Source organism: Chaetodon trifascialis, chromosome 12 (assembly GCF_039877785.1).
Source record: "Chaetodon trifascialis isolate fChaTrf1 chromosome 12, fChaTrf1.hap1, whole genome shotgun sequence".
NCBI lineage: Eukaryota > Metazoa > Chordata > Actinopteri > Chaetodontiformes > Chaetodontidae > Chaetodon > Chaetodon trifascialis.
Genome location: NC_092067.1, coordinates 12,570,697 through 12,596,363, shown reverse-complemented (window position 1 = coordinate 12,596,363; position 25,667 = coordinate 12,570,697). Strand labels below are relative to the sequence as shown.

The following is a 25,667-nucleotide window of genomic DNA, read 5'->3' as shown; positions in this document are numbered from 1 at the left end:
TTACTTTACATCAGTGCTTCTGATTTTCTAAATCCTGCTGTACAGTTTCTATATACATAAATATTTATTTTCCCTTACATCTGCTGGCTTCCATTTATTTCTGTAGGGTGTGAAAATGTAATGGCAGCCTTTAAACATGTGTCAACTGCATTACCGCACAGCAATAATGGAACTGCAGTGAAACTGGAGTGAAAAAATGCACTGCAGCCTTGATGTTTGCTGTGATGGACTACACATCTCAGGACTCCATACAGAATAACTGGAAAACTGGCGACAACCTAGAGAGGAGGAATGAATTCAAAAAGTATAATGTATACATGCTTTTTAGTCGTGGAAGTAAAACCTGCAGGAACAGTAGTTTCCTCCATTTCCTTCCTGTGTTTGTGTTGATGTCTCCGCGTTTCCTCTCCGTCGTCTTTATCTTCCAGTCCGATTTTTGATGCTATTTTTGATCAGTGTCTTAAAGTCAGAAGAGAAGCTGAAACAATTGCCTGTTATCCTGGCTCATTATAGTGCTATTGATTGAAAAGAGAAAAGTTTTAAGTTGTTGAAGTGACGCCATCAAACTTCGCGCTTATCATCAGCCGGAGTGTAAAGCTGGCCCTCCGTAATTGGCCCAATCAAACAACATGAAGGTACTTAAGAGCTCATTTCCATTTTAGGCATAACTATTGTGTTGTTTTTTCATAACTTTTGTACAGTTGCAGAAGGGCAGCACTTACAGCCACTTAAGTATAGATTTGATTGTCTGTTTGCTGCCGTGACGATTGTCACAAATACTTCAAAGTAGTTAAGAGCTGAAGAATCTCATTTTCCACGTTAGACATCCTCATTAAAATGTGTGCATTTGTGAATGGAAAACAAGTTCATAATTAGCAGCCAAAGAAACTAGCATGTGGAAATTGCTCATTTAGACGACTGTGCACTCATTGCCGTCTAGTTTTTTGATATTATGATGCAAGATTAAGGAAAATTGCGGCCTTGTTTGCATAAAGATAAAGCTTCATCATTTTAGCTAGACTGAAGAGGAAAAAGGGGCGGCGTTAAAAATAATTAGTGTCATAATTATTTTCATTGACTTCTTTAATATTTATAGTCAGAGGATTGCTGAGGTCAACACACGGGCATTTCAAGCTTTGTCAGGATTCAAAGCTCCCAGGCCACACCCTGCCCACCCCAGCCAGCCTCTCTGTTCCAAATAAGAGTGACAGCTGGAAGCCCCCATCCCCAAAATGACAGGGATTTTTAGCTCATGTGTGGTCAAGCCATTGGGTCTTTTTGCTGTGCATCTTGAGTCAGCTGTTTCCACACCGGGAATGCTTTCCATGTGTTTGGAAGCCTCAGCTGACTCTTTAGAGGAGAGTGCTGTCTAGACAGTGAAGCCAAATGCAATAAGTCACTGTCTAGCTGTTTGTATAGCTGATTCAGTGCTATGTATGGAAAAGTTTGGCGTGTGTGCATGTGGCTGTCGCGAGTTTTGTTACTCATTATATTTGCCTGTTACCCGCCACCAGAAACAGTGGAGCTACTTGTCTCTGTTAGGGGAAATACGGGCTCGTGCAGCTGTCTCTTTGCGGAGCTGCTTGCTCCCCTTGTTATTTTCCGTGCACGCTTGTTTGCATCATAAGCACCAGGCCCACGCCTCTGTGTAAACCCATGACAAGACGTCTTTTGTGCCATTGTTTTTTCATATCATAACATTGTTGACTCAACTGACAAAAAAAGCAAACAATGAAAATGCAGAAACGAGATTGGCAGCTTGGCTATCATCCACCGGCTGTGTGGTAGGTATCAGTAAATATTCATTAACCTCGAGGTGCATCACGAAAACGCAGGCCATTTGTAGGTTAGTGTCAGGACTGTCAAGCATTGATAGAAGTTGGGGGTGGAGGGTTGTGTGATGGTGCTAGCATTGGTTTGTTTTTCTGGACTTTGTTGCATGAGGTGCACCTAAAGGCAAGTCAACTGCTGGTTACTAGTGTGTACTACCCACAGGGCAAATGATTGCCCTGTAATACAGACCTCACAGCCTGCTACAGAAACTCACACCCAACTACCACTGCAGGTTTACAACAACCCCACTCTGCCCTGTTATCAGGCTTCTCTGTCTTCTCAAAGGTAAAAAGTTGCGCTCCTTATACGCAGTGATCCTGCAGTATTGCCGTAAAGAAGACCCGTCATTATGCCGACTTTGCTTCTTTACACTGAACCAAACAGTGCCGGCATAACGCCGCCCCGGCGTGTGATTTTCAGACAGCATGCCGAGGTGACGTGTAGCACAGCAGCGTCTGGTGGCTCCAGCTTCCCCATTTTAAACAGACACAGATTCAGCTCTGTTACTACCTCCGCTGCCAGCTTAAGTGCAGAACAACAATGCCCCCCCCCCCCCCAAACACCACGTTGGTACAATTTATACAGAGCGGCGAGGTGGAATAATGCCGCAACATTCCCGCCTTGAACAGACTGTGTGAAAGAAGCTTTAGTGTGAAGGCATAAAGCAACTTTTTCTCAAATGGAGCTCAGATCAAGTACAATTTGAGATTGAACTGACAGAACTGAATTGCAGGCAAAGCAATAAATGAAAAGTCCAAGTTAGTTGTAGATAATCAAAGCAAGACTTCTCATGCAGTGTCTGTTTTTTTGGGGGGGTTTTTTTGAACGATGATCCTCCCCCATGACCCAGATCTGAGTCATATCTCTCTCCAGTTCACTTGGGGAGATGAGTGACTGTGTGAAGTGAAGCAAAGTTCTTGAGGGAGACTTCCTGCCTGCCACAGTGAATCAGGGAAGTGGCTGGAGCTAGAGCTGGAGCAGAGGCAGCGTCTGCTTTGTGTCTGATTTTGACGCAGCAGCAGCGGCAGCACCTCTGGTTGACACATCACAAGTCCCTGCCAGGAGTGCACGTCTGCGCCTGCACGTCTCAATTCAACTCAACTTAAGTCAGCTTTATTTATATCTAGCACCTTTTATACAAACATGAAACGGGGTAGAAGCAAACAACAACACATAGAAAAAAAAAGGACTAAAAATTTGTAAAATAAAGCAATAAAATCTTAAAAGTAAAAAAAAACAAAACGTTGAAAGGATAAGATCAAGACCAGAAATGAAAAAATAATGTGAAAACCAGTGACTCAGACTTTAAAACTAAGGCCGTAACGTGACTCCAAATTAAAATCCTGATGAAAAAGAGTTTTGAAGATGATGAGAGAGGTTGCCGTTCTAATATCCAGAGGCAGTGAGGTTCACATTTTAGAGGCATAAAAGCAGAAAGTGCTCTCATTGGTACTGTTATGGGACATAAGGAACATTTAAAAGAAAAGCGGTGGAGGACCTCGTCACGCCTGAGATCGTATCTCATGTTTTGTGATAACAACCCACAACAACCCGTTAGCCATCGAGTCTGTAAACCTTTTAAGTGTTCTTTTGGGTCGATTTGCATGTATCTCTGCCTCTGCTCACTCAAACGGTACTCCAGCTGCCTCCTCCTCCTCCTCCTCCTCCTCCTCCAGTGAATAGCCCCTGACCTCCCTCCCCCACCCTCCACTCTTTTTCTAAACAATGCTACGCCCAGCCCACCTTCTCTTCAAAGAGCACTAATTAGAAACTGCCCCCAAGTGTGATCCAAACCAGATCGCTCCGTCTTCCTCACAGCATCAGAGGTAGGATCAGATCAGTGTCTAACAGCCTCATCTACCTTGGGCTGTTTACGAGCACCTTCCTTGCCCAGTTAAAAGACCAACCCAGCCCTCTTCCCCTTGAGATGTGGTCTGCTCCTCCCCTCTCTGCTGTTCTGTTTTGGGAGTGATGATGACTGGCTAGCGAGAGAATTCCACTTCACTCCTACACACACACACACACACACACACACACACACACACACACACACACACACACACACGCACACACGCACACACGCATGCACCCACCACGCTCAGAGCTGCTGTCCTTTGGTGCAGCCACACTCCCGTGCTCCCTGCTTGATCCTCCACCCGAGCAGATCCCACGCTGGTGGGATATACACCAGGCAGAGTAACTATGGCGACCGCTCCCCACCTGCACACCACTGATCCACATTCAGTGGCACACGCTTAGCTTGGTGTGCACGTCCATATATGTGTGTGTATGTGTGTGCGCGCGCGCGCATGCATTAATAAATGTCATCATGCATGATCGATTTTTTTTTTTCCCCCTTTTTAAAAATCCTCTTTCACAATGATGAAGAGCACTTCACTCACTTTGCCATTATGTTCTGTTAATGTGCTTCTTTTCTGCTTTACACCTAAAACCAAAGAGATGCATGTGTGTGTTTGTATCTAATTGCTTATGCATAAATGCATGAATATACAAGCGCGTGTCTTTTACTGCCTGAAAGGCAAAATGACTGACAATGGCAGAAAAAGTCTGTTTGAAGTAGACTAATTAATAGTTAATTAGTTTCCTTTCCAATCTACAGCTTAATGCGCAAACGTGGGAACTGATAGCGAGCTGCCAGTCATACAAAAACTAACCACTGTACATAAAGTAGATACAGCTGTCAGGCTTAATTGTGCACAAGCACACGATGGATAATGACCGAAGATAGCTGAGTGTTTTTATAGCCCCACATTCTTTTGCAACAATTAATGCAAACATTCGGTTGACACTGCTAGAACAGTTGCTAATGACAAGATATTGTGAAGTTTCCCTTTTTTTTTTTTTTTTTTTGCATAATCTATGTCTGTGTGAAAGTTTCGTTTGAGACCACAGTGCTTTGTCATTCAGACAGGGTGGGGGATGTGTGTCTGTGTGAGGGAGGGCTGAGGGTTGATATTGGTTAGGAATGGGGGTTGGGGAGATGAGGTTAGTGGGGTAGCAGGTGTCCTCATAGAGTTAATGGATTTGGGGATGGGAGTAGATTGAGGCACTTAATGCACTGGCAGCATGTGTGTATGTGCAAGCAGGGCTGTGATGAATCAACCCATTTGACAACCTGCCTCTGTCCCATATCTTGACCCTTTTGTCTCCCACACTGTTAAAAACAGGAATAAACAGTAGATAAGATAATGGTCTTCGTCTCTGTGGAAGGATGATTGGCATCTCTAACTACTAACCTAAACACTTCCTCATGGTTCACAGGCACATCGTCTATTCATCACATACAGACAAACTGTAACCACCTGTCACGTTGAAAATGTTTACCAGGCTCTTAGTCACCCACAGAATCGTAGCTTTGACAGGCCTACATGGACTCTACACAACATGCAAACTATTACACTAAGAAATAGTGAGAAACGTGAGGTTTGAAAGTCCCTCCTTCATCAGGTGCCTTCAGTTTAGTGCATATATTCGCTGATCTGTTCTTGTATTCACGTATAGTAGAACAGAGTGGAGCGTAGCATAGTGTTTAAACTTTATTTGGTGTGTGAATAAGTGATGCAGCGTGAGTGTGTGTCCTGGCGGAGCCTGGCATCTCACAGCTTTCGACAGTCCAATGAGTTCATCTCAAACGCTGAATTTTTTACTGTTGTCTTTTTGGACTGAGGCAAAACAGTGGCAAGAGAGACATTGCTACCCAGCTGCAGTTTCTCGCTGTCTTTCTTGCCATCTCTCTGGCTTTGAATTATTTATTGATGATAGGGTTGGTAAGGAAACGGTTTTTAGGCTTTAATTGTATTTATATGTGGAGATGTCACTGTAGCTGTGCCATACTGTGTGTGACGCTGGTGTAGCAACTGAGTTATAGCTCTGCACAGGCTCTGCCATTTGGCTGCATTTCTGCAGAGCTGAGCAGCAGGGCCATATAATCATTCTCTAATAAAGTCCTGTAGTAATCACATGGGCATTCCCTCGCCTTCATGTTGAGGGACAGGGAGATAAAAACAGCGTATAGCGAGAGGGAATGCGGTTAGTCTGGCATTGCCGATGAGAAATTTGATTGAAGGTATTTGATGAAAACACTGTTTAAAAGGTTCAGAGAGGAATCACTGCATGCTGATTATGTGTTTCAAATGATCAGTGAAACAATAAAACTCAAATGCTGTTTTCCATCGTGGTCAAACAGGAAGGAGAAGCAGCTGAGGGTGTAGGAGGGAGGATGAAGAGGCAGCTGTTCAACAGAGAAGGATAGATTATCATCTGCTCCATGCTGTTGACACTATCCACAAATACTACCAGCATTTCAAACGAATAGGAGAAAGTCTGAATCAGCCCACATAGAAAAATCATTTCTGCTAAGCAAGCAATAGCCTCTCTGCTTATTTACATTTACAGTGTAGTGGCCACGGACACCCACAGTGTACAGTACCACATTGACGCGGAAGTATGAATTGACTTTAAAACCCCCCATTGCGTCCATCCTGGCCTCGCCAGCTGTAATGAGCAACAGCGCAGGTGGGGTCATGACTGTTGTAGCCCAGGGGGCCCATAAATTAGGACTAGTTAGCATAGTGAGAGCAGAGGACAGCATGACCCAGGTGTGACACAACGCAGGAATCCCAGTTCAGAGCTGTAGACTTAAGGTCTGACATGGGCCTGACTCCCTAAAGACATGAAACTTGAAAGCAGAAACATTAATGTATCGTGTTTTAACATTGTCTGAACACTGTGCTGCCGCTTTGCTTAGCATACATGAGTGGAACCAGAGTAGGACTGGTAGCCTGGTTCTGTCCAAAGCTAACGCAGCCATTTCTCGGCCTCCAGCGCCAACTTCCTGAGGTCTTGTTGTTGCTGTGAGGTTGCCAGGCGAAAGGTGGAGACTCCAGAGAGTTAGTGCTGGCAGCCAAGGAAAAGCCCAGCAAATAACCCTCTGTAAGATTTATGGTAATGAGGTTTAGAGGTGCTGGTAGGTAGATTTTGTTACCTTTGGACACAGCCAAGCCAGCTCTTTTCCCCTCTCTCCAGCCTTTTATGCTGAGCTAAGCTAGCCCGTTGCAGGCTGCTACTTCATATTAGGGGCACGCTTATGAGAGTGGTATCAATCTTCTCATCTAATTCTGGCCCGGAAAGTGAATAAGTGTAATAAGAGAAGCTATGGGAGGTATATGATTTGCAAGTAAACTCTCTCTACCCCAGCTAGAGATAGTGGGAGTCTCTGAAGTAGCCTGCATATGTCTCCTTTAAGTTTGGTACTCTATTTGCCCTCTGGTTGTTTTGCTTGCTTTCCAAACCTGTGAAGAGTATGATGGAGAGTCTTTCTCGACACTGCTAGCTTCCAAAAACTCCATCCGTGCAACTGTCCTCATCTTGTAATCCGTGCAAATGTACCCCTGACACCACCTGTCTTTCCTTACTTGAGCCATACAAAGATGAAATAGTGATGTACTGTATATCCTCTTCGTCCTCCCACTCTCTGAGCACTCCTGTACGCTCTTGTTCTTGTTCTGATTAGAGCTGCGTGGATGTAATGGGCAGTTGCTGTTACCGTTTCTCAGCTGTTAGAGCGGCCTGCTGGCCTGTATTACTGGCCCTCTAATGGAAGTTAGAACACTTAGTCTCCCCTCCTCGCTGCATTTCTCGATGTCGAACACTCACACGCTGAGTGTCACACCTGTTTCCCAGCTGACAGGCTTCCAGCAGCTTGCCTTGAACACCGAGAATCCTTTAGCTTTCCTCTTGAGCGCAAAGACATGCAGTCTCTCTCGAACATCCCAGTTAATAAATGAGGCAGTGGATATGGGATTTGTCGAAGGTTTTGAAGCTGGCGAAAGGGTCAGAGGTTGTTAATGATGGCCCTGCTACACTGATTTCTACATTCTGACTCAGATGATTATTATCACCGCGGGAAGGACAAGGAGCGGAAAAAGACCAAGAGAATGATGCCTGAATTGTAATATTCGATGCAGCCTGGGGCCCATCAATTAAGGATCCGTGAATCTGAGAAAGCTATGGGGACGGAAGAGTGGGGAGGGGTTGTCATCACTCCATTACATGGTTTACATTAGGATGACATGCTTACCCAGTGCCGTGTACCATGAGTGAGCAGCCAAGGACAATGTGAGTTTTCACAGCATCAGCAGAGGCACAGACTCACTTCTGTCGAATTTAGATGGAGATGATGAGAGGACATGAAAGAGAAGTTGTCATTGCGTAAGCTGCAATATAGCAGAACACACATAAATGTATTTTGTTGCACGATTTCAGGAAACTCGCTCGATACGTTTGGAACCGTGCCGCATCCTCTCTAAATGTTAACATTTCCCTCGCACGAAAGCGTCTCCCCTTTCTTCGCCTTTCATCTTTTTCCCTCCAGTTTTCCCTCATCTTGGAATCTCTCTGTCTCCCTCGCACTCATGCTCCCTTTGGTAATGATGTTAACAGGGTCAAATGCTTTCAGGGGCCTAGAGGGAGGAAGACTCAGAGTGATTTTGGAGAATGGCGAACCAGCACTGAGAACTGTGGAGAGGAAAATACTCTTGTGTTTTTCATCTTTCTTCTCCGTTTATTTCTTTCTGTCACACATATATGTGCAGCGCATAAGTCAGCTTGTATATTCACTGAGTGCAGGGCGTTTTGTGGTGTTCAGCACAAAACGTTTTCTCTTTAGCTTCCTCTTTTTCCTCTCCTCTCACCACGCCATCCTTTTCTTTTCCCCTTTTCTTCTCACTACCTCGCTGTCTGAGGATCTTCACAAGATTTTACATCTGTGGGATGAGTCTGAACCTCCCTGGGGAAGATAGGACATTGACAAGGTTCATTTTGTTATACGTCTAGCAAGCATGTTCATAATTAATTCATATTTCACTGGCTGGAGTTAACTTCAGTTCCCCTGCTCTTCAACTTTGCCTGAAAGTTTTTGGAGAAAAGTTTGAGGAGAAAAACTTGCTGTTCGCACACACCATCATGGGTGGGCAGTACCACAACATTTGGTTTTGATCTGAAACCAAAGGATAAAATCAACACTATTGATATAGTTACCGATATGTTTTTTTCATTAAAGTCCCTAAAACTTGGTTTCAGATCTTAAGCATTTCTCTATATCATCAAATATTCATAATAAGCAGCACAGTTAAAGTTCAGGAAAAAAACATTATTAGTTAGTATTAAGAGTTTAATACTCCAAAACTAAGCCGGTCTGCTTCATCAGGACCGTGGGTGTGGTTTATTCAGATTTGATTGACAGTGGCTTGGCAACATTGACAAACATCCCACAACTGCTGTCAGAACCTTATTAATACAATTCTGATTGTTGTTCTAATCACGCAGAGAAAAACACAAATCCAGAAATCTCTGATGTGAAACAACCAAAGCTGTTCTAACTTTAGCAGAAAACAGTGCTTTATATTGGACCCCGTCGCTCATAGTAAGACGCGAGCTTTCAGGCTCTTTAAAAGCGGCTTATCTACTACCACATAAGGCAGAGAAGCGTGTCATGATTTATGAGGTGAATGCATCATTAATTGGCCTCTTCTGTACATGCTCATTCCAGCCAGTTCATTTGCCAAACATTCAGAATTTCTTTTTGCTATTCCCTTTCAATTACTCAATCACATGCACGTGAAGTAACTCCAGCTGATGATGATGCTCCTCTTTTATTCTGTGTGTGTATGTGTGTCTTCTCGGAATTTACGAGGTGACCCCTGCATGCTTGACAGTACAGCAGCAGAAAAGCAGATACAGATACATGATACTTGATACTATACTTACTTACTATACTTGATACTTTGGTTGTTGATGTCAAATTGAGGTGAGGTACTTGCTCACCCTGTGTGTGTTTGTGTGTGTTTAATTATGAGTGAAAGCAAAGTGAGAAGAGGTGATGGACAACCCAAATCTCCACATTAGCACATCTCTGCACCGCTGTGAATGTCCTCTATATTATTTACACCCTGCGGTGTTTTTATTATACACCTGTCGAGGTGTATAATTATCCTGCGTCGCAGAAGAGTGATGATGTGACTACTAGGCATGAATGCTAGTGGCCTTGCTGCTGTTTCCACTGAGAATAAGACACTGGCCACAAATGATTGGATTAGTGTTTAACCCCCTTTCCCCTTAGCATAATCCTCTTTGCAGCTTTCCCTGGGTGTGTGTGTGCGCGTGTGCGTGCGTGTGTGTGTGTTTGGAGTCATCTGCTCCGTATGCTCCAGTAGACCAACAGCAAGGTCACTTAGAGAGCTTGTCCATGGTCATCCACCATCATCTAACACGGGACGCATGTTTCCTGCGTCCTGTGTGGGAAGCCACCGGCAGCAAAGATGAGAGATGAGACACGGGAGGGGGACGCCAGAGAGAGAGCGTCGGCGGGAGGAGGAGTGGGGCAGCGAGACATCCGCGGTATGCAGAGATGGAGATGAGCGTTAATAATAGAAAATCTGAGGCCTTGTTGAGAAAATATGGGCACTCTACGATTGAGGCAGCACAGCCAGAGGTGAAGAAGTGGGGGAGGTTGCGGGCACAGGATTATTGTGGAAGGTTGGTGGAATAGAGCGATCAGTTGAAGGTCTGCAGGGTTTGGTATGTCATTGTCAGCCTTTCTAAACAGCCTGCAGAGCGATGGGCACTTTGAAGTTTCACAGAGCTGCTTAAATCCTGCCTGAAAAGATGCAGAGAACCGCGAGGCACCGAGAAGAGACAGGAGTATACAGAGAGAGAGAGAGAGAGAGTTGAGGGGCAGGACGAAGGAAAGGATTGATGATGGGAGGAAGGGAGTGAGAGTAATCAGAAGTAAGGAGGCAGCTTGTTTCTGGGGGCTGACAGGAGACAGGCGAGCGGAGGAAAGCTCTGAGCGCACCAACACAGTATGAGTAGTATGTTTCTTTCGGGACGTGTGAGTAATATATCCAGCAGTTCTAGATGAGTAGCTGCAACATGAGAAGCCGTGATGCAGCGGTACAGCTCTGACCTGATCTCAGCTTGAATGTGGGGAGACTGGGCGCCGCCAGATTAGCACACTGACGAAATACCGGGAACAAGGCCTGAGCCAGAATAGATGGCTGCCTCTTACCTAATGCACCCCATCTCATGCTCAGCCAGATTCAGGCAGCACGATTCATGATGGGCTTTCTGTCAATCACAGTTTCTAAGTCGAGAGTGTTTGGTGTTTGCACGCCGTGGAAAGATTTCCTTTAACTGACTTTTAGAAATGCCGCGGTCAGGAGCTTAGCAGGTCACAACCTCTAGTTTTTACAGCAGCATGTGCAGGTGGAAAGAGAAGTGCGGAGGGACTGAAAGTGTGCCAGCCATATTAGCTGCTGATACCATGAATATCTTCACAGAGCTTTTTTCAGACATTGAGAAAATGTACTGTCACTAACAGGCTGTATTCATCTACAGCTACCGACAGACATCTGTGGAGGAACACGCCGTCTGTCATCTTCATTTCTTTTGAAGAGAAAGTTGTATTTTGTTTCTTGGGTGGCTTGTTATTCAGTTCCATTTCTATGTGCTGCCAAAAAAAAAGAAAAAGCTCACCAGCCTAAATGATTAGTTTGTTATTGATTATGTTTATTGTATTTTTGTAAAGAGAGCATCAGGAAATGTGCTGTATTATTCAGCAGGACAGCATGAAAAATGTAAGAAATGTGCGTGTGGGGAATATTAACAAGTACAGAATTATTAAAAAGTACAGTTGCAGCACTAGTAGATTCATTTTATCACATCAAACCTTGTATGCAGGAGTATTCCTGTAATATTCCTATAGGGACAGCAACATTACAGTGAGCTTAACATTACATTCATTTGTGTTGTCTGCTGTAACTGTGATATTTTACGATTTTCTGCAGCAGCTGATATGCAGATTATTGTGCCATATTTTCCTTTTCTTTAAGAACGTGGCATTCAGTTTATATCCCGACGAGTGTTGTGGGTGTCCTGTAGCAGAAATCAAGCCATTGATTTAATCAGTTTTCCCTTTGGCATGCAACAGTGACTGAATTCAATTCCCATCCGAGTGAAGGGCTCTAAAAGAAATTCCTGATTTGTAAAGATTTTATTGGCTCATGAGTGAAATGAGTCTCAAACAGTAACAAAAGACCTGAAGCTTCGAGTGCAGGAAGGAAATAAGACATATGATACACACACAAACACAGAGTAATACATGGGCATACACATACATGGGCGTAAATGCACTCACACTAATAACAGTGAATGAAAGGTGGGGGTGTAGTGGAAGTGTGGGAGAAAGTTACTATGAGAGAAGAGAGGATGTTGAAGTTAAAAAGCTGTTCTGGTGAATTATTAATGCCAAGCATTGTGCCCACAGACACAGCATCTTACAGACTTTCTCTCTCTCTCTCACACAGACACACACACACACACACACACACACACACACACACACACACACACACACACACGCACACACACACACACACACTTGCACACTCACAAACACAGCTGCAATCCCCAGTTGCTTGTGCAGACAGGAAACGGCGTACTTGTCGCTCTGTCTGGATTTGGGGGGTATGTGTAAGTGCTCTGTTGTCTCCGGCCCCAATGAGAGGGATGTTTGTAGTTGTTCCCTGAATGGTGAATGCTGTGTGTGTATGTGTTTGGTGTGTGTGTGTGTGTGTGAGCGTGCAAGGGGTTTCTGGCAAGATTCACATATGTTGTCAGCCTAAATATAGGCTACAAAGCAACATACAGAAAATAGTAATGATTGGTCTTTACTAGGGGCTAGGGGCTAAATCACCTCTCAGCTTGCTACAGTGCAGTATGCGGTTCATGGTTCAGTCCACCAATTGTATGTTTTGTTTTAATGAGAACGATGCTTGACAATAGAAGAGTCTCATTTATTCATCTTAAACCTAAAAGCTGCAAAGAAACATTGTTTGTGTTAGATTCCTGCTGCCTTACAAAAGCTTTAGTAAAGGTAGGCCCTCATAAAAATATATAATAAATAAATGGAAAATGTTCACAAGGAGCGAATGTGTAAACTGAATTGGGGTTTCTGGCCTGGGACAGGCGAGGTATTTGATAAATCAGCATGTTTTTTCAGGTAGCAGTTTTGACCTCAGCGCTGTAATGTGTGTAATTAATGTGCATCTTAAAGTGTTTCATTCATGAAAATTAAAGCAATGCATCAATTTAATGATAATGATAATAGTGATAAACGTTATTTGCACAGCACCTTTCATTCAGGAATTGCAGCTCAAAGTGCTTTACAACAAAGAAATCACATGCACCGAGCGAGTGCTTCACATAGAAAAGACAGAATGGATATAAAAACAGGGATAAAAAATGAATGTAAAATAAGATGGAGAACAACACCCACTTGATAATGATAGTAAAAGTATGATGACATAAGGATGAAAATAATAATAAAGCCAATGCATAACATGAGATGGAAAATAAAACCACAGAATCAAAGAGTAAAGGTAACAACAGAGGCATCAGTGCATCGGTGTGAGGCAAAGAAGACCAGTTTCAGACATGTATCAGGAAGTCATAGCTAGTTAAAAGCTAAAGTCTTTAAAAAATATTGAGCGAGCTGGCTTCATTTGGACATGTAATTGCTAAGGTTTAATTGATAATGACAATTGACATTTTTCTATTGATTTATTGGTCTAGCTCTCATCTGTAGCCTGTGTGCATCATTGCTCCCTAGTTGCTCATCGTCAATAATCACGATGGATGCGCCAGACAAAACAGTATTTACTCTCCATTTCAGAAATACCTGTACAGCTTGACACACTTAACATGGACCTGCTGACTCGTGTTTTACCAGCTTGCGCTGACCTCTCACCTCAGCTCCCATATGGCTGCCTCTCACCCCACTGTAGTGCAGCTGCAGTGCCGCCCCGAGTGGCTCAGGGTTAACGTGTGAGTGCGTGTGATGGCGGTGGGCGTGATTGGATCTCAGCCGTTAAAAAGAGTTGCTTTGAATGTTTCAAGTGGTTAGTGGTCGTTCAAAAACTGTGTGTGCGTGTGTGGTTGGATGTGTGTGCACGCACACCTCAACCTCTGTAAGCGCTCTCCAGAATGCTTAGCTGCACATGTCACTTTGTTTCTGTATTTCCTGGGAGATGTGGGGTGCATAAACTCTGCCAAATGCTAAATATTTAAAACGCAGTTTTGTAACCCATGTTCTCTCTTTCGTCTCTCCCTCCCTTCACCCCCATCCACTCTATCTCTCTCTTTCTCTTTTCTCTCCCGATCTCTCTCATCCCACCTCTGTCTGCAGCCGGTGTTGCCGTGGCTCAGAGAGTGGTAACGGTGCAAGGTGGACCGCTGATACGGACCGAGGGCTCTCATGTGACCATCTGGTGCAACGTGACCGGCTACAAAGACGGGGTGGAGCAGGACTTTGAGTGGTCCATGTACCTACCGTCAGCACCGGACAGGGAGATCCGCATCATCAGCACGGCTCAGCCAAACTATGCCTACGCCGTTTATGCCCAGAGGGTGAATAGCAAAGAGATCTACGTGGAGAGGCTGACCCGCGACTCCGCTGTGCTCCACATCACTAAAGTGCAGGCCAAGGACCAGGGTCTGTTTGAGTGTTACACACCCAACACAGACGGGCGGTACCTGGGATCCTACAGTGCACGCACTAACCTCACTGGTGAGTCTTTAAGCACACACGCACTCACAGATACACTGTGTAGATAAACCACCTGTGTGTACAGGTGAACCACACGGTGTTACCACAGATTCTCGTGCAGTGACATTTAACATATGGCTGTAAATGCACCAGTGTTATATCGGATCAAAGTGTTAAAACACAAACTGTCCCTTAGCAAAGGTTGCTGTTTAAATCTATGAAACAATGTGTGTTTACTGATCAATCAGCCCCGAGTCCTAATCAGCCTAATGACCCATGAACATCAACAAGGCAAGTTTATTTCTATACTGTGGCGCATTCAGACTGCTAGCACTAATGTAATGTGACCCACCTCTGTTGCAGTGTTGCAGTGTGCGATTATATCAGTTGAGAGGTTTAAGATCTTTTGTATGTGATGTTTTAGTTAGGGCAGGATTAAACTGCTAGGGAGTTGACCCACAAGCCCCTGTTGACCTCTCATACATTTCATAGGCTACAAATGGCATCTTCATTATATTTTGCCAGAAGCCCCCAAAAACCAGTAGCAATCCTATTCTGGAATGCTCTTCTGCCCCGGGTTCGCTGAGCGTCATTTAGATTGTGGTAATTTGATTAAGAATACATTAATTTGGGTCTATGCACCACATATGCATAATATCAATGAAACTCCATGGCCATCAAAACTGGATTTTGATCAAGGACCTCTACACACAACAGGCCTCTGTGATTAAGTACAAATCCATTACCTGCCTTGAATCATTTCAGTACATGTTGTGGCTTACTGTTGCTTATTCCAAAAAAATTCCATTAACATTTTCAAGCTGGGGCCTCTGGGGCTCCTGCAGGTCCGAGGGCTCAAGCAGCTGCCCTGCCTATATGTTCTGTCAATTTGAAAAAAAAAAAAAAAACAAGGCTTAATTTGTATCACAGCCAGACCAGGCTTATCCCACATTAAAAAAACAAAACAATAACCAGTGCCTGTCCAAAAACTAGCTGTGATCTGTGCACCTTTTGGATGGGGTGTGAGAGGAAGTGTTGCACTCCAGCGTCACACAAAGCCCCATCTGTTCTGACCAGTGTTCTCTCTCGACCTCACTCACACACCCACACAAACTAATCTTCCTCCTTCCCACATCTACTGTATTATTTCCTTGTCCTGAGCTGTTTCAATAATGTACCCAGTGTGTTGGAGTGATGTGTGACTGTCTCCAACAACAGCGCTAGCTTCCATCTTCTACTCCTTCCTGATCTCTCTGGCTCTGGCTCTGGCTCTGTCTCTGGCTCTGTCTGTCTCTGTCTCTGTCTCTGTCTCTGTCTCTGGCTCTGGCTCTGTCTCTGTCTCTGTCTGTCTCTGGCGCTGGCTCTGTCTCACTCTCTCTCTCCCTTCTAGTAACATGCACAGATCTACTCAACAGGCCTGCAGCACTGAATACACAGCTGTCATAGTTGAGGATTCCATTCCCTCCATAACTCTGCGCCTTTATCCCTGACATGGCTGACCTTCCTCTCAGGGTCAAAGTGCAAACCAAATGCTTATTGGCAGAAAACTGGAGTTGCACTTTATTTGTATCCCACTGTGTCACTGTAAACTGAGAACTTTTTGGGTCTGCGTCAGGTCAGGCTGCAGAAACAAAAGTCAATGTGTGCTTAACAGATCAATAGGCTTGGTTCTTGTGTTGAATACTATCAGGGCCTCAGCAGTTGTATTTTCAAGTATGAGCAGTCTGATCTGAATGTGGGTCAAGGCTCAGGCGCAGGACACTTTAAAACAGCACTTCTGATAGCACGCAGTATTTATAGAAATGCGTGTTAGAGAGCAAGAGTGTGTGAGCGGAGGTGTTGAGGGACTTTGTTATCTGAGCCTTTCTGTGTCTTTAACCTCTTAGCCTACTTTCAGAGGTCAGGGGTATGCAGCAGGGTCTCTCTCATCCTTCAGTCCCTCTGTGGTCCCCCAGCAGCTGCACGCCTCCTTAGACTGCTGCAGACAAACAATACCTTGTCCTCCCTCCCCTCCCCCTCCTATCCCTCTTCTCTGCCTCGTTCTGTCTTTCATTCTGTCATCTGTCTGTCTCCATTCATCAGCCCTGGCCTCTTTCCCTAATTTGCTTTTGCCTTGCTGAAAAAGGGAAAAAAACAAAAAACTTTGCTGTTGCTGCCTTTGAGAATGTGTCTTTCAAGGGTGATGTCAAAGGACAACCACAACCAGGGGAGTAATATGGAGGAAATATGGGCAGGAAGGACATGAGGTAGAAGGGCAGACAGGAGGTATGTGTCTGTGTGAGTTTGTGTGTCTGTGGGGCGTTTGGGTTAATTGTAGGGGGAGAAGGCCACACGGTAATATGTGCTCTGAGTGCTGCATTAAGGCTTACTCGCAGGGATGTGTTTCATCCACTGTCCCCTTGCAGTACAAAGAGCAGAGGCTGGTTTTAACATGGAACTTAATACTTGATGCCTGAGGAGGAGAACAGTTTCTGCAGTGCAACTGGACACCTTTGTCTCCGATACTATGACGTAGTGTTTTCGTGTGTTTTGTCTGTCATCTAGAATTAGACACCTCGGCCTTCACATGGTTCGTTGCCTGCCTTCTTTCTCTTTGTATGTCCAAGACACTTTTTTTAATGGAATTAGCAGACAAAGGAAAAGCAGTGCCCGGTTTGAGTCCAGCATGGTAGTCTATACGGAGATGGACTGGTAGCTGAAGAATTACCCTTGAACAAGGCAACCAAATCCTATTTATGGTGCTGCCCTGTGGTGCCTACCCATCACTCTGACACCTCTCCATATCAGTTGTATGCATGGATTTCTCTGTCTACCTGTGTGTGTAATAAAGTAAGAATCAGAGTGTAAAGATGAATTTCCCCCAATGGAGATTAATAAAGGAATTCTTCATCTTTACCCTCTGTGATACTAAACTTAGATTAATAAAAATATAGCTCTGCTCAGCCCCTAAGTGCCAATACTGCCTTAGGCATTGCAGTAATATTACACACATGAAAAGAATAATTGGCCACCATGGCACAAATACAGGATTATGTCCTCTAAATCATAGAGTCATGATTCTTTGATATAGAGAAAGGTTAGATTTGACATTGCCATTGCTTCAAGACTTTGAAAGGGAAGACAGTGCCTGACCAGCTAGCAAGGTTGTTCCAATGAGAGATCTCAACTGCGGATGTACCTATAAATGACACGTTGGCTTATGTTCTTAAAGTGCCTATAACTAATATTTATGTTAAGAATGAATGTAAAATCTCCTGATGACAAAATCCAGAGAGAATCATCACCCAACTCTGCATTTCCCCTCAGCTCTACAGAGCTTCGTAGTGTCTTTCAGTTCATGGCTTTACGGCCCGCAACTGAACTGTTTTGGATTGTTCTCACTGGTCTCATCAACCTTGTTTCCAACAGCTGCAGGCAGTTAAAAAACTCTAAAATCTGACTGTATGCTACCTGCTCAGGACCAAACAGCAGACAGTTAGTGACTAGCTGGTGAACATAGCATTTAGCGGTTAATGAGCAAGATATTTCCTAAAGGAGTTTGTGGAGACCGAACACTGAGCTTAAAATAAGTGGCCAGAAACGCAACTTCATATAAATGCTAATCTTTGTATCATTCTGGATTTGGAGATAATGAGCTGTTTGCTAACACTTTCACTGTTTCAACCTCATGCAGTGATGATATGTCAGTGTGTTTACAGCTTCTTTCTGATGGCCCCAAGTGGCCAAAAAAATCAGTTAACACAGATTTAAAACATTCTTTTTGTTTTCTACTCTCACCACAAACTTCCAGTAAATTAATACTGCTAACACGTGTTGTCTGTGTAGTCACTGACACTTCTTTACTAACAAGCTTTAACGAGCCTAGAGGAGTAAACCAAAGTCGACACGCTCATCATAATGAGCGAATATGTCTCTCAAATGCCACATAAATGCACCAGTGAGGCATTGTTTCCTCTATTTCATGTGTTTTTGAATGACAGTGGAGTTCCAGAGCATCAAGGCACGAGCTGCACTGTGGCAACAGAAAACGTTTGGAGAAATTCTGTTTTGCTGTTGTCCTTTGACAAAAGTAAGATAGCATAGTGGCAGTGTTATTCGTTCACCTGCTGCTGTGGCACCACAGTCTGTCTGAGTGTGTGATCCATGAGTGTGTCCCTCTCAGTTAATGAATACGGTTCAACTGAAACAGCTTTATTTCTTTTTTTCTAAAGCTATTATTTCTCATTGATTGTGTGTCTTTTTCCAGGAGTAGGTGTTGTTGTTTGTGCTCCACCGTTGGTGATTAAATGTTACACAAGACATGCGTTAAATCTGGGTGTCATGTAGCTCTTTAAGGTCAAAGGTCACATGTGGTTTCTCTGTGCACTCCTCCATACTCTGATCTTACAGATTGACTAAGCTCAGTGTGCTGCGTTTGAGTGTGTGCTTCTAAGTGCTTGTTTGCAAGTGTGTATGTGTGTGTGTGTGTGTGCGTGTGTTTGACTTCCTCCTACACATCAGATTGCAGAAGAAAAGGACAACAGCCTGACATGGCCATCATGGTTGTCCTTATCCTACGCACCAGCCTGTGTGTGAGTGAGTCCAATAGCTAGCAGAACAACAAGCCCTCGCGCAGACAAGTATCACACTGCTCTTACTTATGAAGCTCCCATGTACCCTCACTGTCCTAGAAAGCACATAGGAGTCACCATGCTGGCAGTTATACAGACTCTAGCCTCCGCATTTGGCAGTAGTCACCCTTCCCCAGTGCTGTAGTAATATAGTAATAGAGCCAAAGAACGACAGAAGCAGCCTTGCTTCTTTCTATTATTCACTGCCACCACACATGAGAAAGGAAGAAAAGGTTCATCTTCAGATGTGTGACACTAGGAAAAAAATGAAGTTTGGCAGTGAGTGGTTTTGAAGAAAAGGAGGTGAGATGGATGGTGCGAAGAGGCAGACATGAGGAAATTGAAAAAGAGAGGAATGGGGACAGAAGCATCAGTATTGGAAATGGGTAGTTGGGCAATGCTGAATAGAACGTATGACCAATAAATGATGAGCTCTTCCTCTCGACTCCAATGTGATTGGTTACACCTCCCCGAGGCATTACCCACAATACAGCTGGCTCTATAAGGGTGCTTTTTAAATAGTCTCTGCCTGATGTGATTCCTAAGGTTAATACAGTTACTAACCACCATACAAGCTCTAAATGCAATTAGCCAGCACAAATTGAGGAGACTGAGAAAGAAAGAGGAAGAAGGGAAAAGGCTCAAGATGAGACCTAGGAATTTCAATTAAGGATGAAGAAAACTGTTGGGCGATTCATTTTCAGAACAAGCGATGGTAAAATACCCCTTTTCTCCTCTCATACTTTTCATTTTCACTACATTTATGGCTTCTATTTTATTATCCTCCATTTTAGTGGAGTAAAGGAATTCTTTCACATGATCAAACAGTGGCCCAGCTGAAGCGATGCCAACCCAAGGTCAAAATGCATACACAAACGTGTGTGTGTGTGTGTGTGTGTGTGTGTGTGTGTGTGTGTGTGTGTGTGTGTGTGTGTGTGTGTGTGTGTGTGTGTGTGTGTGTGTGTGTGTGTGTGTGTGTGTGTGTGTGTGTGTGTGTGTGTGTGTGTGTGTGTGTGTGTACATGTACATGAATGTTCCTGAAGAGGGCAAAGAACAGGAGTGTTGATTTTTTTTCTTAGCATAGCTCAGCCTGTGCACTGCTAAACATACATACAGAGTAAGCTGGCTGAATCATGCTTCTGCTGAGCTCAGCAGCAAATGAGTGTGTGTGTGTGTGTGTGTGTGTCTGATTTGCGTCCCTCCCCTTGCCTTTCTTTTCATGAGGGAGTCGATGCTGCCAAGTTGCGCTCCTCCACTTCACTTAATGAGATAGGCCGAATGTGGAGATGTCATCCCACATTCTAACATTTACACTGGATAACACGGAGATCCCCCCCCCCAGCCCCACCCCAGGTTGAGCTTCATCACAGGAGAAAGGCACAGAGGTGATTGAAGCACATAGCATGAGACTGCGGTGGGAGCCGGTGATTAAATAAAGACAGAGGAGGATTTTTTGAGAGAAGGTAAATATATGGGTGAAGCCTTGTGTTGACAAAGAGAGATGCAGTGAGATGTACTAGAGGAAAAGGTAAATAGAGGAGAGAAAGTGTGGATGAATAGACAAGAGAAGCTGCATCTCTATGTCTGCTGGTATTGATCAGGAGCAGCGGCCTGTGTTTGACTGGAGCGTTTCATCTTCGTCGTCTCTACTTGCAGTGACACTTGTGCACCCCCTTTCTCTGGCCTTACCAACACCTCTCGGTTTCATTTACAAATACATTCCCCTCTCTGCATTTTGTGTGTGTGTGCAAACACACACTGGCTCTAAGCTGCCGACCAGGCAGGACTCCAGATGGAAAGAGATTTTATCACTATGTCTGGCTTGCCATTTCCTTGCACATCTCATCTACTTTAGCGGACGGGCCTTCTTGCACAATAACATTACTGCCACTCGGACCCGCCGCGCATAGACACATGCATACACACACGGAAACACAAATACTGTCGCAGTCGCACACTGTGGCGAGCTGTCAGTCAGGACAGATGTCGCACCCATAATTGAGTCTGAGAGAGACGTTGCTGTAGTGCTCCCATCGGAAGACACGCTTTCTACTGAACATCACTGAAGAGGGCTTTAACAACCCAGCGGATCACATTGGTAGACAATGCTACTGCTGAATGGAATGGCAGGGGAAAGCCAGACTCCTTCATGCTTTGCAGTCCAGCAGCTGTGGCTGTAATGCACTGTATGTACTGTACATGTGCAGACTGGGGACAGCCTGACAGTGTTTTGACTTAAATGTAGGTGGGAAAAATTAAATCTATGTTGTCCTCATAAAAGCTGTACTCAAAGTTGGGGCATTTAATCCGATAAGAAACTCAATTTAGAAGGGATGCATTTTTTAATGGATCGACTACATTTTCAGTTCAGAATGGTCAGAGTCACATCTGGCCTTGCTCATAGGAACCCAGTGGACCCTTCTCACCTCTGGATGAGGCTGCGTAGCGCTTTAGCCTTGGCTCTTACTCAAAATATTGCTTTCTGAGTCAAATGTGTTGCCAATTAAGAAGCTGCAGCCATTAAACATGAATCTAAACGCTTTTGTAGCCTAAAGACACACTTTCAAGCATACACTGCCTTGGAAATTTTAGTTGTTACTGTTCTGAAAATATAAATGATGTCAGAGATGCTCTGCATTTAGCTCATCACCCACGCTACTGAGCTAGGCTAATGAGAAAGGATTTAATATGTTAACAAATACGTGTGTGCCTGTGCGCATGTGTGTTGGTGTGTGTATATATGTTTATTAATGTTTATATAATAGGCTAAAGATGTGCCACTGTTCCTCTAGTTGATTTGATTAGCTTAGCTAAGCGCTAACCCTCAGGGGCCTGCTGCCTCTTCTCCGCGAGATTAACAGAACACAGCCACAGTTTGAATATGAATTCAGCATGAATATGGATGTGAATGGATATGCTAACGAGTGTTTGTGTTCATGTCGTTAAAATGTGTGTCATAAAGAGTGGAACTTGCACTATAATAGCCTCCAGGACTCATGTGAGTGTTGTCCAGGACAGTCAGGCTGCTGCCGCATTGTTTGATGTTGGCGGCTGCTTTGAAGCCTTATCTGAGCGAGCGTGGAGGGCAGGAGGTTTTTCCTGGTTCAAGCCATACATCTGATAATGCCTTTTGACACGGACACAAACACACACGCACACAGGCATCAGATTCCACTCACGCACATTTATACAGTATGCTCGTGCATAGACATTGGAACTCATGCCCTCACTTGAGGCATATTGTTCAAGACACACACACTTCAGTGATGTATCCCATGTGTGGAGAGGTAGACAAATGGCAATGTTAAGGAGTAACTGCACCCAGGCAACTAGTGGTTGGCAGGGATGTAGCTGTTTGTGCAACGCAGCTGGCCATGGTCACAAGCACATAGGCTGCACTCCATTTGGCCGTGCCAGCACGCTGATTGTTACATCGCTGCAAGGGCGGGGAAACCCTATTAAATGAAGAGCAGGCGACGTGAGGCAACAAGTGCGATGCTAAGTATCTGTCAACTGATAATCAGCAGCACATCATGAAAATCCTGTTGTAAACTTGAATATCATCTCTTTACAGCTTGTTTGAGTTGGCAGGAACATTGAGGTACCTTTTTTTGTGTGGATTTAGCCACAACGTCACACTGTTTATACACACAGATTTTTTTTTTTTTTACCTGCTGCACAGTTTTTTGTGTGCCAAATTGAAATGGAGATAAAACCACTTCATCTCAGACCAGCACTGTGCATGGTGGGTTTTGGAGCGCACTGATAGACCACATCCAGCTACGATCGTGGGTGTGGTCAGAGGTTCAGCAGATATACCTTTGATCCCACAGAGGCCAGTCGTTGAGTGCAGCAGCGCTTTTCACCTCCTCCTCGTCCCTCTCGCGGCGTGGGCCTGTGAGTAAGGACTGCTGGTACTAGTTTAAAGATTAGCATCGCGCCCAACTCATTAGCATGCTAATCACTGCCTCGTTATTTGCAATGGGAAACAGAGGTTTAGTTAAAACGTCTCATGTAATGAATCTCGGTGTGGGCTGCAGAGTCACCCGCCGGCTTCTTTGGAGTACAAGTGAAAAGTGAAAGCGGAGAGGCCTCAGAGGCTAAACTCATTTTGGTCAAGCAGCACCGAGCAAGCAAACTGATGACCCCTAAAGCTCCATCTCAGGAGGGACATGCAGCTATCTAAAACCTGTAATCGAATAATGCACACGCGCAGATATCTGTAAGCTTTGGGAAGGATTTCTGACATAGTGCGAAGACAACGTGCAAACGCAAACAGACAGAGGCATGACCGGTCCCTCCCTGTTCATTCACTCGGGGGTAGACAGCAGACATATGTCGCCACCTGTGCCGCCATGCCAGGGCGGCCACCTTGGGATGTGGGTAGAGAGATGTGTGTGTGCATGTGTGTGCGTATGTTAGAGAATGAGAGGGGTGGGGTGGGGTTGGCATATGCCTAATTCCCCTCAGTGCTGGCAGCTCAGACAGACAGTTGCTCCCTCATCTGCTGCCCTGCTGGATGGGTGCCTGGTGATTGAGTGCTGCCCACCTCCCTCAGCCACGCTTGTTTTTTTTCTCTCTCTCTCTCCCTCAAAGCACTGTTTCTCAGACACCAACACAACACACGCACACCTGCTCATACTCTGCACCTCTGGCCAGCTTCCACTCGCCGCTCCACTCAATCCCTGCCTTGTGCTGTGCTCTAACGAAGTGATATGCTAGATCTTGTCATTGTGTGTTTGTGCACAATACAAAAGGCTTTAGATGTGACTGTGTTCCTGGACGCATATGCCAGTGTACCTTTTTAGGGGAGAAGGCGTGTGAAACAGGCCCAAACACAAGGCTTTGTACACTGATGAAAACACAGTGATATGTTTCATAAGGTTTACGTGGCCGCACGCACGCACATGCACACACACACACACACACACACACACACACACACAGACACGCACACAGACACACATAGAGAGAAATGGTCAGATGGCTGGGGCTATAACTGGTTCTATCCTCAGGGAAGCCTTTAATTGGTCACAGTGCTTTACCATCTGGGGCTGGAGCGACGGATGGAGGGAGGGATGAAGGGAGATGGTGGGAGCTCCTGTAAGGGGAGAGAGAGAAAGAGAGAAAAAAAAGACAAAAAGATGGGGGAGAGACAGCAAGTGCAGCACAGGGATGGAGCTTTTGAGTTTTAATACTTGCACCTCCAGTAATACTAGACTCATAATATACTTGATAAATGCTGTTTAGTGTACAAGTGGGAAGGTGTGTTTGAGTGTGAAAGCGAATGATTGGACATCGCGTGTTCATGTGCCTGTGTGCGTTCATGTGTGCCTGTAGGTAGACGAGTTATTGCATGGCAGTATCTGCAGAGTTGCGTGTGTGTGTGTGTAGACGTGGTAATGACTCTGGGGTGTGTGTTTGCGCTGATGTTGGCAGACAGAGCAGAACCCTGCACATGTGCTAACAACCTCCAGGACGCACACAGAGGTGGCGTCTGTACGATTTCTCTCTTCTTGGGCTCAGGGTGTTTTGCTGTAATTCATGTTATTTAGATACAAGAGTAGATGGAAAATGCCAAGGAAAGTATGACAGATGAGAAGATGGAGAAAGTGTGTCTGAAGCTGATGAAGATGAGAAGAGAAGTGAAGGCAAAGAAAGAGCGAGGGCGAAACTGAATTTTGGCGGTGCGGTGGGGGGGGGGTTGCTGTGATTTCATGTGTTTAGGCACGATGAGTAAATCTTTGATGCTGTAAAGGATTTCAGTCAACGATAGCTTTGCACACAGCTCTTCTCAAATGCTCTTAGGAAGATTTGTCTTTCATACTCCCACCTCTCTTCAGACTACCCCTCCTCTCACGCCTTGCCTTCTAATCTCCCGCTTACGCTCCATCTTCCCAACACGCTCACTCAGGCTCATTTCCTGGCTGGGCCTCAGTGAGAGGTTGTGTCATATTGTGTATATGTGTGTGCGCCCATGTGTGTTTGTGCGCGTTTTAGTTAGTGTTAAATCCTCCTCTTCTGCCTTTGTGTAAACAGCGTCTCATATTTGAAAGCTTCCTCTCACTACGGATCGCTCTCTTATCACAACATTCAGCCTTTAAACGCCACGTCACCATTCTCCTTCTGCAATAACAAAGCCCACTCCTTCACTCGCTGGCCATCTTTCTTTTCTTTTCTTCTCCTACTTTCTCCTTTTTGTTGTACCTCTTGCTCTCCGTTTGAACCGTCCAGTGAGAAAACCACACGGATGTGAGTCCAGTAACAACCTGGTAAAACCTGGATGATTGGAATGTGCTTTAGATGTATTCATATACATTTTGTATTCTTATTTCCATGTGATATTGTATATTATTTCAGCAGTGCTTTATTTTGTGTGTCCCTTAGTTTTTTTTGGCCACACAGCTGTCTAATTTACCTCCAATATTCGCCCTCTTTTATGTCTGTGTTAGCTGTGAGCTGAAACATGCTAAAATGCTTCATAGAGCTGAGGGGTTGTGCAGATTTGGTATAAATTTTCTCACTATAAGCAACACATTATACATTAACTTACTCACAATATAAAAGTATTGCACTGAGCAGATATAAGAAAAAACCTA

General features: G+C 44.6%; 2 protein-coding genes across 3 annotated transcripts in view; one reads left to right on the top strand and one right to left on the bottom strand.

Annotated features, from left to right (window-relative positions):
* gpm6bb (glycoprotein M6Bb) overlaps positions 1 to 25,667 on the bottom strand; it is a 387,662-nt gene that overhangs the window by 308,948 nt on the left and 53,047 nt on the right. The window lies entirely within an intron of this gene.
* The window catches only part of igsf3 (immunoglobulin superfamily, member 3), a 72,081-nt gene that overhangs the window by 3,667 nt on the left and 42,747 nt on the right, over positions 1 to 25,667 (top strand). The window contains exons 1-2 of one of the 2 annotated variants that reach the window (XM_070976774.1): positions 8,537 to 8,666; positions 14,099 to 14,479. In XM_070976774.1, the coding sequence (XP_070832875.1) occupies positions 14,233 to 14,479 (247 nt within the window). In that variant the 5' untranslated portion in view covers positions 8,537 to 8,666; positions 14,099 to 14,232. Of the gene's footprint in view, positions 1 to 8,536; positions 8,667 to 14,098; positions 14,480 to 25,667 lie in introns of those variants that run through there. The other variant, XM_070976773.1, reaches the window with a different exon arrangement.